The 12,500-nt window shown below is 47.1% G+C and overlaps 2 protein-coding genes across 2 annotated transcripts in view; both read right to left on the bottom strand.

The window, feature by feature from the left end:
- The window catches only part of LOC306751858 (metal transporter CNNM4), a gene marked incomplete at both ends in the record, with an annotated part of 16,618 nt that extends 9,925 nt beyond the window's left edge, over positions 1–6,693 (bottom strand). The window contains 6 exon segments of the mRNA XM_079235508.1: positions 1–42; positions 1,778–1,912; positions 2,043–2,186; positions 5,202–6,322; positions 6,324–6,372; positions 6,375–6,693. The exon segment at positions 1–42 is cut by the window's left edge and continues 128 nt beyond it. Coding sequence (XP_079091634.1) covers positions 1–42; positions 1,778–1,912; positions 2,043–2,186; positions 5,202–6,322; positions 6,324–6,372; positions 6,375–6,693 — 1,810 coding nt within the window.
- A 2,182-nt stretch (positions 6,694–8,875) lies between these two features.
- sec14l7 (SEC14-like lipid binding 7) overlaps positions 8,876–12,500 on the bottom strand; it is a gene marked incomplete at both ends in the record, with an annotated part of 6,617 nt that continues 2,992 nt past the window's right edge. The window contains 9 exons of the mRNA XM_079235305.1: positions 8,876–9,006; positions 9,537–9,700; positions 9,781–9,920; positions 10,139–10,245; positions 10,575–10,658; positions 10,932–10,992; positions 11,079–11,174; positions 11,564–11,752; positions 12,348–12,410. Of these exons, the coding sequence (XP_079091431.1) occupies positions 8,876–9,006; positions 9,537–9,700; positions 9,781–9,920; positions 10,139–10,245; positions 10,575–10,658; positions 10,932–10,992; positions 11,079–11,174; positions 11,564–11,752; positions 12,348–12,410 (1,035 nt within the window). The remainder of the gene's footprint in view (positions 9,007–9,536; positions 9,701–9,780; positions 9,921–10,138; positions 10,246–10,574; positions 10,659–10,931; positions 10,993–11,078; positions 11,175–11,563; positions 11,753–12,347; positions 12,411–12,500) is intronic.

Genomic DNA, 12,500 nt, shown 5'->3' with positions numbered 1-12,500 from the left:
ACACCTTCTCTTTGATCTGGAACGGGCTGAACAGGGTGACCTCTGGAGGTCACCAAAGGTCACCATTACATAACGCCTCATTTGCATAGTTAAACACAACATCTCATACAACTTGTAACACAATAAATCGTCCTCTTCATGTCACTGAAAAAGTTTCATGGTGATATCTATGAGTTCATGTGTTCACCTCTTCACCTGTAGAGTCTTCATCATGATGTCATGTCACTAAACTTCTCTTTAAAGAGGTTTGTTCACAACGCATTCATAACCTCATTTATATAACTTTACTCTTTCATTCCTACATATATTCTGAGGGTTTATGCAGAGACGTTTATTCACAACGCATTCATAACAAATATAAACATTTTGTTTCAAAAGCAATAATAATACAAATATTTTGATTTTGTACGTAATTCTCAAATATATATTTTAATGTTTTGATGGTTACTTTGGGGTTTGAGCCATGCACTCTGTGGTTTTGTTATTAATCTTTATAAATGTATTTATGTTTTGATTTATTTGCCTTTTATGTATTTTGATTCCTAGTGGAATAGACGTAACGTAATTATTAGTGCCGTAAAAGCCGGGACACAAGCCGCTACTGATAATATAAATCCTTATATTCTGCAGATATTCTCCATTACTCTTCATGTCTATTAAAGTTCAGATTAGCGAGGTCAGTATAACACAGCTATCAGCTGGAGTTGGTTGTGTCTATGAAGGGTCCAGTTCTCAAGGGAAGTCAGTCACACGCCTGCACTTCAACACCCACACCTGTTTATCAGTATGTTGACATTAGTGAAGCAGACGGGTCGTTGTGGTCCAGTCTGGTGAGAAAAGATGAGAACACGGGATTCTCCTCCTCTTGACAGGATAGAGCCAATCAGCTGTGAGGACGAGGCGAGACCAACCTGTGACGATAACCTGTGTATGAAAGGCCCCACTTCCGTTTGGGGGGCGGTGGTTCTGGACCCAACCTGCGTGTTGCTGGACAACTCACTGCTTTTGCAATTGCAGCGCTGACTACTTTGCTTGTGATCATTTAGTAAATAAATATAGAGAACGAGAGAAGTTGTTGAACTGAGTTCTTCTGGAGGCGACACCAGGCATCCAATAATTAGCACGCATTAACACTACTACGTTCGGTGGGTGTCCCCGCTAGTTCCCCACTGTAGCCAGCTAGCGCTGCTACTAGTTCCCACTAACGTTCGCTAGCTCTCTGCTAACTTCTGCTAGCTCTCCGCTAACTTCTGCTAGCTCTCACTAATTCCCCGACAACCACCGAAGGTAGCGGGACCAGCCGCGGCTTGACTCGGGCAGAGGGGACGCGGGCAGTAGCAGCAGCAGGAAGCTAGCAAGCAAGCAAGCAGTGCTAGCTTGCTACAGCGGGGAGCTAGCAGCAGCGCTAGCTTGCTACAGCGGGGACAACCACCGAAGGTAGTAGCGGCTTGTAACCCGGCTTTTACGGTATATAGTTTTATTATTATTCATGTATTATCATATATTGTTTACAAACTAAACAAACACATTTTAAGGTGATAAAACCCTAAAAATGAGAGGCTATTTGGACCATGACCTCACAGCTCACCTGAGGTCACATGACATCACGGCTCACCTGAGGTCACATGACCTCACAGCTCACCTGAGGTCACATGACATCACGGCTCACCTGAGGTCACATGACATCACGGCTCACCTGAGGTCACATGACCTCGCGGCTCACCTGAGGTCACATGACATCACGGCTCACCTGAGGTCACATGACATCACGGCTCACCTGTCGCCAGGAAGCGATGCGCCGCCAGCATGAGCTGAGGAGAGATCTTCACTTTGCTGTCGCCGTCCTGCTTGAAGGCCGAGAAGTCGGGCTTGTTTTTATTGGGATCGACCTTCTTCCTGTTCCTGTTGTCAGCTGCAGGAGGAGGAGGAGGATGAAGAGTTTAGAATAAAAACATACACGTGTGTGTGTGTGTGAATGTGTGCTCATGTGTGCTCATGTGTGTGTGTGTGCTCATGTGTGTGTGTGTCGTCTGCTGACTCACTGTAGAGGTCAGACTCGTCCAGGATCTCAGACTTGATGATCTCCTCGATGACGTCCTCCAGAGTGACCAGACCCAGAACCTCGTAGAACGGATCCCCCTCCCCCTCGTTGTTCACCTTCTGGACGATGGCCAGGTGGGATTTACCTGCAGTCAGAGAGCCAGAAGGTCACAGAGAGCCAGAAGGTCACAGAGAGCCAGAAGGTCACAGAGAGCCAGAAGGTCACAGACAGGACACACAGACACTTTTCCATTCGCTCAGAGCTGAGCTGTCAGGGAACAAAATGAAGTAGGGCAGCGTCCAACTGTGAAATACAAAGTTGTTTGATTTCATTCCGGAGGCGGCTGTTCGATCGCTGGGTTCATCCCACGAGGACGAGGCCTTAATTTAGCCCAGACTGCACTAAGAGCTTTGCAGAGAGAAGAGCTGGAGGACCGGCCAAAGCAGAGATAAGAGGAGGATTAGTCCTCAGTAAAAACAGACTCATGTCACCTCCAGGAGGCTGCAGGACAGAAACACCGTTTATCTTCTGCACTACTCTTCTTCTCAGAGAAACATACGTAGAGACGCCGTAAACGTCTCTCGTGTTGACCTGTCAATCACCTGTAGCCCCGCCCTAAAGCGTCCCCTGCTTTATGGTCTGTTTGACTCTAAATGACCATAATTTACTAAATGAACATCATGCTGTATTGAAGAAGACTTGAAACTAGAGATTGAGACATAAACTCATGTTTACAATGTTTACTGAGGGAATACATCAAGAGAAGTAGAGTCATTTATATAGACTTCTATACAACCAGAGGAGTCACCCCCTGGTGGTCAGGAGAGAGAATGCAGCTTTAACACATGAAGCATAGACTTCTATACAACCAGAGGAGTCGCCCCCTGGTGGTCAGGAGAGAGAATGCAGCTTTAACACATGAAGCATAGACTTCTATACAACCAGAGGAGTCACCCCCTGGTGGTCAGGAGAGAGAATGCAGCTTTAACACATGAAGCATAGACTTCTATACAACCAGAGGAGTCGCCCCCTGGTGGTCAGGAGAGAGAATGCAGCTTTAACACATGAAGCATAGACTTCTATACAACCAGAGGAGTCGCCCCCTGGTGGTCAGGAGAGAGAATGCAGCTTTAACACATGAAGCATAGACTTCTATACAACCAGAGGAGCCTGGTGGTCAGTATATTTGTAAGTCTTTGCATGTGTTTTGTCTCTGTCTCTTTGAGCTCTCAGGGAACCAATCAGAGCAAAGGAAAGCTCTGAGTCAGCCTGCATGCTAAAACAACAGCCGCTGTCAGGACCAAACACACGACCTGGCCCGTGGTCGTTGTCGTGTGGATTCAGCACGACCCACTGACGGGATGACTCAAACATCATCATCATCATCATCATCATCAGCTGCTCTGAAACACGATAGCTCTGTTCTTTAACCTCACAGGAAGGTCAGAGGTCGCAGCCAGCTGCCCTGCTGCAGGTTCACATCAGTGACTTTGCTTCAGCAGGACGAGCGTGAAGTTAATTCATCGGCAACTATTTTGAAAAAAATCACTTAATTGTTATTTTTTAAACCAAAATGCCAAGATGCTGATGCTCATAAACGCCATTTAAAATGTTCACCTCACGCATGCCTCAGATCAGACGTGAATCTGAGAGAATAAAAAGCTCCTTTAGTCTGTTTAGTTCACCAGAATCAATAATTGTGTGATTTATTTTGCAGCGTTCAGAAGTGCTAGAAATAGCCACTAATAAATGTGCATCCCATTAAAATACAGAATAACATTTTTATTAATCTGACAAAACAATCAAGTTGCCGTGTTTCACGTGTCGTGGGTTTAAAACATCTGATATCTTGAAATAGCTCCATCTCCATCACAAGCTCTAATTCCCTGCCGGAGCTTCATTGTTACGACGCCGGCTTTGTTTTTCCGGTGTGGATATCAGCGCTGAGATTTCCAGCACTAATCCAGTGCGCCTGAACGCGTTCATCCCGTGGAACACGTGAACGCGGCGCGGCGGCTTTTCATGAGCTGCTCTCTGACGGATGAAACTCTGATGCAGCCAATCAATACCCTGACATGAAATATGATGAGCAATAGGGGGAGGCAATGACTGTGGATATTCTATTTATTTATTGTTATTTTAGTTGTATAAAATCTTAATTTTGTTTTGTAATTTTATAATATTTTTGAGGACAATGGAACCTCATCTTTTTCCTTTGCATTTGAATTTTTCTCCATATAGTATTGTACTAAATTCTATATAAATATGTTAACATGCTACAGCGGGGAGCTAGCAGCAGCGCTAGCTTGCTACAGCAGGGAGCTCCCTGAAAGAAAGAAAGAAAGGTCTCTTAGCCGAGCTAATTAATGAAGTACATTTTCTATAATAATACATAATAATGTATTTGTCTTTCACAGCAGTTTGTATACTAAGTTATTATTATTATTATATTTTGCTTCAGTGGTATGAATCTGAAAATTAGCTAAAGTTATTAAACAAATATTGTGGCGTAAAAAGTACAATAGTTACCTCTGAGATGTCGAAGTATGAAGTGAAATAAACTAGAAATACAAGAAGAAGTACAAGTACGCAAATACATATTGATATAGTGGTTCTTAGTAGAAATACATGACAGATGTGAACTTTCTAAAGTGAGGTGAGGAGGATGAACGTGATGAAGAACTGATGACATCATCAGAACCAAGTCATTAAATAAATGGAGTAAAACGTACTATATGTACCTCTGAGAGGATGTACAGTATAAAGTACTCTATGTACTCTGTGATGATGTACAGTATAAAGTACTCTATGTACTCTGAGATGTAGTAGAGTAAAAAGTACTCTATGTACTCTGTGATGATGTACAGTATATATATATATATATATATATATATATATATATATATATATATATATATATATATATAAATAATGTGCCCTAGTGTGATGTTCCAGTCGTCAATAGAGCCGATCGATTGGGACTGATTCTGATTGGAAGGACTTGTGTGGCTGCATGTCGCACGCGCACACACACACACACGCACGCGCACGCGCGCACACACACACACACGCACACGCACGCACACACACACACACACACACGCACACGCACACACACACACACACACACGCACACACACACACACACACACACACACACCTTTCTTGAACTCCTCCAGCATGGCGTCCAGCTTGGTGTCGTGGAACACGAAGTGCACCGGGTGGTTGTAGAACTTGGTGATGGTCTTCAGCGTGGTGCAGTCGTCCGGGTCCACGAAGGCCAGGTCCTTGACGTACAGGATGTCCACGATGTTGGAGCGCTCGTCGTCGTACACGGGGATGCGCGTGTAGCCGCTCTCCATGATCTCCGACATGGTGTTGAAGTCCAGCACGGCGTCGGCCTGGATCATGAAGCAGTTGCTCGTGGTGGTCATGACGTCCTCCACCGTCTTGGTGCGCAGCTCCAGCGCGCCCTGGATCATGTTCATCTCCTCCTTCACCAGGTCGTTGTAGGGCTCCGTGACCTTCAGCATCTCCACCAGCTTCTCCCGGTTGTACACGGTGCCGATCTCCTGGCCCAGCAGCACGTCCAGCAGCTTGCTGACGGGGAAGGACACGGGGAAGGTGAGGAACATGAAGAACTTGGTCACCATGATGGTGTTGGCGCCCACCGCCAGGCCGTGCCGCGAGCACAGCGCCTGCGGCACGATCTCCCCGAAGATCACGATGCCGATGGTGGAGGCCACCACGGCGCCCAGCCCGGAGCCGATGAGGTCGTCCAGCAGGATGGTGAGCGTGGTGTTCACCAGCACGTTGCCCAGCAGCAGCGAGCACAGCAGGTAGTTGCCCTTGCTGCGGATGGGCTCGATCTTGCGCGCGTCGTTGCGCTCCTTGTCGGTGCCGCAGCTCTGCACGATGCGCAGCTCCATGGGGTCCAGCGCCATGAGGCCCAGGTTCAGCCCGCTGAACATGCCGGACAGCACCAGCAGGCAGCAGATGACGATGAGCTGCAGCCACATGGGCAGCAGCGACTTCTTCTCCTCCAGCACCAGCAGCCGGCCGTCGCTGCCGCCCAGGCGCAGCCAGCGCGTCCCGTCCGCCGCGCGCGTGCACAGCGCGTACTCCTTCTGCGGCTCGCTCTTGCGGAGCGGCTTAACGCGCACGGTGAGCACGCCGGACGAGCCGCGGCCGCTGACGTTCATGAAGGTCCCGACGCTGATGTCCTTCGTGAAGTCGGCGCAGGTCGTGTCCGGCGCGTCCATCTCGCCGCTGCCGCCGCCGCCGCGTGCCGCCGCCGTCGCCTCCTCTTCCTCCTCCTCCTCCTCTTCCTCGCCGCCGCCCGTGACCTCCGTGAAGCGGATCTGCGTCCAGGAGCCCGAGTGGAGCTGCACCCCGTAGAACCGGAGCTGCGCGGTGCTCTCCTCGGTCACCTGGATGACGCCGTCGTCAGTGGTGCCGGACGGCTTGTCGCTCCTCTCCAGCCGCATGCCGAGCACCTGTCCGCCGCCGCCGCCGCCGCCTCGGCCGCCGCTCCTGCCGCCCGACGCCGCCGCTGCAGCGGCCGCCGCCTCGGAGCGCCCGCCGACCGCGCTCCAGAGGAAGATGATGACAGCGAGAATGTAACCCTGCTGCCCGCTCCATTCTGTCGCCATGTTTGTTTCACAGCTTGGCGACCAGGGGGCTGACGTCATTTACTCATGTCCGAGCGGCTCCGCCCCCCCGCCGGCCCATCACACACTCACACACACACACACACACACACACCCGTTATCACCGCCTACCGGACAGCGACAGGTAGAGCTAATAAACAAACTCTCCTCCTCCTCCTCGCTCACTCTTCATCACACAGTCTGTTGTGTTGATGCTCTCTTTCTGCAGCAGGTAAACATCCCAAAGATGCACGCGCCCTGCGTCACACTCTCTCTCACTCTCTCTCTCTCTCACTCTCTCACACGCACACGCACACACACGCACGCACGCACACACACACACACACACACACCCCTCTGTTATTGTCTCTGGGGGCAATGCGGCAGCAGCGCATGGGACGTCGCTGCTGCTGCGGACAGAGACTCTCCTCCAATTGTATCCGGAGCCAGCTGCTGTTATGTAACGACACATGGCATCATCTCCATCTCCTCCTCCTCCTCCTCCTCCTCCTCTTCCTCCTCCTCCTCCTCCTCCTCCTCCTCCTCCTCTTGCACCATCCCGCACCCCTCTGGCACAGAGCCCGGTCTGCTCTGCGGCTGGTCTCATAATAACACAAATAATAATAATAATAATAATAACAATAATTAGTTACTTTGAACTAAAATAGAAGAAAAAAATATTACTATTATGGATGAAATAATAACAATAACACATGTTTTACTTATAGATGTAATAACTCAATAATAATAAAGACAAATAATAATAATTATAATAATAATAATAATAATAATAAAAGACTAATGAAGATCATGACTGTTAACAATTCATGTTAATTTTAATTAAATTAGTTACACAGTCTGTACAATAATAACATGATTATTATTATTATCAAGCAATGATAAGTACAAAACAATACACATTTTATCATATGACAGTAATATTATTGGTGTATAAATAATTACAATTATTATCATCATAATACAATACTACAATAATAACTGCCTTAATGTTACCTTTAATTAAATTAGTGTTCCTCAAATAGACAACTTTAACTTTGGAAGTATTTGGACTTCAAATCACTGCATTAACCTCATATTTGTCTTATTTTAATATTCCCTACCCATCTTTATTATTAGGCCCTAATATTGAGTGCGTTGTCACTCAATATTAGGTAGTAGGTTACGTAACAACACGCAGCAGCGGCTCCTCACTGCCCCCTGGTGGTCAAACCAGAGCAGGGGATTCTGGAGTGAAATATTGGTAAAAGTTATAAAATATTCATTATTTATTGTTGGTAAATTATTAAGACTTCGGGTGATTATTTACCTCTCACTGATTATGAAATACTATATATGTAGTAATATATGCAAACAACATTTTGGAGGAATATAATTGTAATAATAATAATAAATATAATTACAACTGAATAAAGATCATAATTGACAGGCAGAAATGAAATGTGAATAATAACCCTTTGTATTTCATTAGGGTCCTCTCGGGACTGACTGTCAGTCGCTCGGACCCTAATTATTGTAAACGTTTATATTATCAATAGAATATCAAATACCAACAGTTTCTGCTTTTATTAAAAGAAATACACAAACGAAACATAACAGAAGACTCTTTATCAATTACCAAAATATATTTAGTTCACATGATTTTGTTTAACGTTGTTTTTAGACTCAGCAAACAAACATCCTGCATTTCAACACATTGCATAACGATCTAATAATAGAGTCAAACAATATGAATACATGTTAAATTATGACGTCTTTCAAACACAAAGAAACTTAAAGTAAAAAGAGACTTAAACAAGTTCTACAAATATTGATGTTTACGTTACATTTATCTTCATAGTTGTTTCTGCCATTTTGTTTACATAATTACACGTTTCTCTAAACCTCTGTGTGTTTATACATCATGTTAAAGACGTTATTAAGTGTGTTTGAAACAGCCGGTTAAACTGCTCTGTTACGTCTGTAAAACATTCATGTTTGTCCTTGAATCACGGGCGGGTCATGTGACGATACAGGCCCCGCCCCCTCACTGGGGACATGTCGCAATGACTGCCATTGTTTATTCTCTTTTTGTGGTTGTTTCCTGTCTCTTTGTGGTCGTTTTGTACACTGTGACATCACCGTGTGAAGCATTGATCCGTGACCTCCGTGACCTCCGTGACCTCCATCACTGCAGCCTCCGGCCTCCTCGGCTCCGTGGACTCTCCGCCTGTCCGTCTGCAGGAGGAAGGACCTCCACCGTGTAGCTCAGCTTCTTGGACTGCAGGAAGCTGTAGCTGTTGTCAAAGCACAGCACGTCTGCAGAGGAAAGAGACAGTTACTGCAGGTGCAGTGGGATACAAAAAAAAAACGCCTTTTGTTGCTATTCATAGCTCGATCATATTTATATTGATTATATTTTGAAACGCTTTTCTTTCCTTTGGAAACCCATTACCGCACCGGAACTGTATTTCTCTTTCCTTTGTATTTTATTTAATCTCATTTTTATGAGCACATTTTTTTCTTTCCTAAAACATTTGATTCTTTTTTCTCTATTGTTTTTAAATATGTTTCTTTCCTCTGTGTTTGATCTGGGCTCTGCAGCATTTAGAGGATCAATGAGCAGAAAGAAAACACACTACTTATCAGAATGTTTTCTTTTGTGTATAATAACCTGAAAAAAATGATTTCCCGTGTTTTTCTTGGCCCAGAATGAGGCGTTTAGACCGCCACATGGAGGACAGTCCGGTTTTCCACAGTAGAACTTTCAGTTGCAATCTGCAAACTCGCCACTAGATGGCGCCAGAACGCCACGCACTGGCCCTTTAAATAACCGATGCCAGACTCACAGGCGCCCGGCTCCCGGCAGGTGAGGCGGCTGTCCTCGGGCACCAGGTGAGCGTTGTAGCGCTCGCTGGGCAGAACCGGCAGCATGGCGGACGCCTGCTGGCCGTCTGCGGCGCGCCGGAAGACGCCGAAGCCGATGTCGGCGCCGTCGCTGGAGAACTGGCACCTGGGAGGAAACGGGGTGTGAGGTATTCCTGGTACGTTTAGGAGTATTCCTGCGGCTCGAGGTACAAGTACACGCCGTACCTCAAGAGGCTGCCGGCCGCCGTCACCGGGACCTCCAGCTGGAAGGCGGAGCCTCGGCTGACGGTCACGCTGCGGTCGTACTGGACCTGCAGCGCGGAGCGCAGGTAGAACGAGCCGGGAACCGGACCGCCGTACTTTATCTGCAACGGCAACGCCGCCGGTTACAAAGAGCTCCTGCTGCCTCTCCTCCTGCTCCTCCTCTTCCTGCCTCTCCTGTCTCTCCTCCTGCTCTTCTTCCTGCCTCTCTTGCTGCTCCTCCTCCTCCTCCTCCTCAACATGGTTCCCTCCCCCCCCTCCTCCTCCTCCTCCCCCCCTCCTCCTCCTCCTCCTCCTCACCATGGTTCCCCCCCCCCCTCACCATGGTCCTGCAGTGGGGGTCTCCATCAGGGTCGGTCATGGTTCCTCCGTAAACAACAGGAAGCTGGTCGGGGTCGATGTGATTGCGCAACACTTCCTGCCAGTTACCTAAAACACAAAAATGTGATCGATGACTTTTATCAATTATTATTAAATTATATTAACAATTAGTTAATGACTTAGTAATACTGTAAATTATGTGAATGTATTAGTATTACAGTTACAGTACTTACAGTGTGGTATTAGTACTTGTACTGTAACAGAGTATACTACAGTGTGGTATTAGTACTTGTACTGTAACAGAGTATACTACAGTGTGGTATTAGTACTTGTACTGTAACAGAGTATACTACAGTGTGGTATTAGTACTTGTACTGTAACAGAGTATTTCTAGGTCCGGATCTCTTGTCCTCTAGGAAGCCAGCATGTCTCCTTACCTCCTAGGACGAGGATCTTCCTCCTCGTCTCCTCGCTCAGGAAGTGCTTGATGAGGTTGAACGCCATCGGGAACATTTTAGGAGCTGCAGCAGAAACAGAAGCTGAGAACTACAGACAGAGACCAGGAAGCTGAGAACTACAAACAGAGACCAGGAAGCTGAGAACTACAAACAGAGACCAGGAAGCTGAGAACTACAAACAGAGACCAGGAAGCTGAGAACTACAAACAGAGACCAGGAAGCTGAGAACTACAAACAGAGACCAGGAAGCTGAGAACTACAAACAGAGACCAGGAAGCTGAGAACTACAAACAGAGACCAGGAAGCTAAGAACTACAGACAGAGACCAGGAAGCACCTTTGATGAGGAACACTCTCTTCAGCCCTTCTGGATAGTTCTCTTCAAACATGGTGAGGATCTACAGGAGGAGGAAAGGGTTAATACATGTTTGTTGTTGTTGTTGTTGTTGTTGTTGTGGTGACGTGGTGGTTGTGAGTCTAAAACCTCTCCATAAGTCTCGATGGCAGGTTTCCAGATGTGCTTCAGACCGAGTCCTTCACAGTCGTAGATCAGAGAGATGGCCTCTATGTTCTCACCCAACTAGGAGAGAGGAGACAAGGGAGGAGGGGTCAATGCTCTGCTTAGGAGAGAGGAGAGGAAAGGAGACAAGATTGGATAGGTCAATGCCCTGGTTAGGAGAGAGGAGACAAGAGAGGAGGGGTCAATGCTCTGCTTAGGAGAGAGGAGACAAGAGAGGATAGGAAATAAGAATATAGCTGTGGGGAGACAAGAAGAAGAAAGGAGGGAAGGAAAGGAGATTAAAAAAGAGGATGACATACAGACGTGAGGAGACGAGAGGACATACAGATGAGTGGACATATAGAGGTGAGGAGACGAGTGGAGAGGAGACGAGTGGACACAGATGAGTGGAGAGGAGACGAGTGGACGAGTGAGGAGACGAGGAGACGAGTGGACGAGTGAGGACACACCTTCTCCGACTGCCTCCTGCACTCGCGGTGCAGCAGCTCTGTGTGCCGGATCTTCGTCTTCATGAAGTCCCGTTTGGTTGCCGATAGCAACAGCCCCTTGGGGTCCAGCGGGCCGATGACATCATACCAGACGGGGGATCCCTCCCGGTCGAACCCGCACATCCCACCGGACACGTAGCGCTCGATCACCTGCAGGGGACGAGTACATCAGCAGGAGTACTAGTACATGAGTTCACCTGCAGGAGTACTAGTACATGAGTACATCAGCAGGAGTACTAGTACATGAGTTCACCTGCAGGAGTACTAGTACATGAGTACATCAGCAGGAGTACTAGTACATGAGTTCACCTGCAGGAGTACTAGTACATCAGCAGGAGTACTAGTACATGAGTTCACCTGCAGGAGTACTAGTACATGAGTACATCAGCAGGAGTACTAGTACATCAGCAGGAGTACTAGTACATGAGTTCACCAGCAGGAGTACTAGTACATCAGCAGGAGTACTAGTACATGAGTTCACCAGCAGGAGTACTAGTACATCAGCAGGAGTACTAGTACATGAGTTCACCTGCAGGAGTACTAGTACATCAGCAGGAGTACTAGTACATGAGTTCACCTGCAGGAGTACTAGTACATCAGCAGGAGTACTAGTACATCAGCAGGAGTACTAGTACATCAGCAGGAGTACTAGTACATCAGTTCACCTGCAGGAGTACTAGTACATCAGTTCACCTGCAGGAGTACTAGTAAGTATTACTATTAGTATTGTAAATGAATTCTTCACCTCTGGAGGTTTCCAGTCAGATATGATGGAGTCAACATTCATCTTCCTCCTGAACTCCAGGTGCTGAGAGAGAGAGAGACAGAGAGAGAGAGAGAGACAGAGAGAGAGAGAGAGACAGAGAGAGACAGAGAGACAGAGAGAGAGAGAGAGAGA

Source organism: Taurulus bubalis (genome assembly GCF_910589615.1).
Source record: "Taurulus bubalis genome assembly, chromosome: 19".
NCBI classification, from domain to species: domain Eukaryota; kingdom Metazoa; phylum Chordata; class Actinopteri; order Perciformes; family Cottidae; genus Taurulus; species Taurulus bubalis.
Note: the sequence above shows the minus strand (reverse complement) of the source record. Positions and strands in the feature narration are given on the sequence as shown.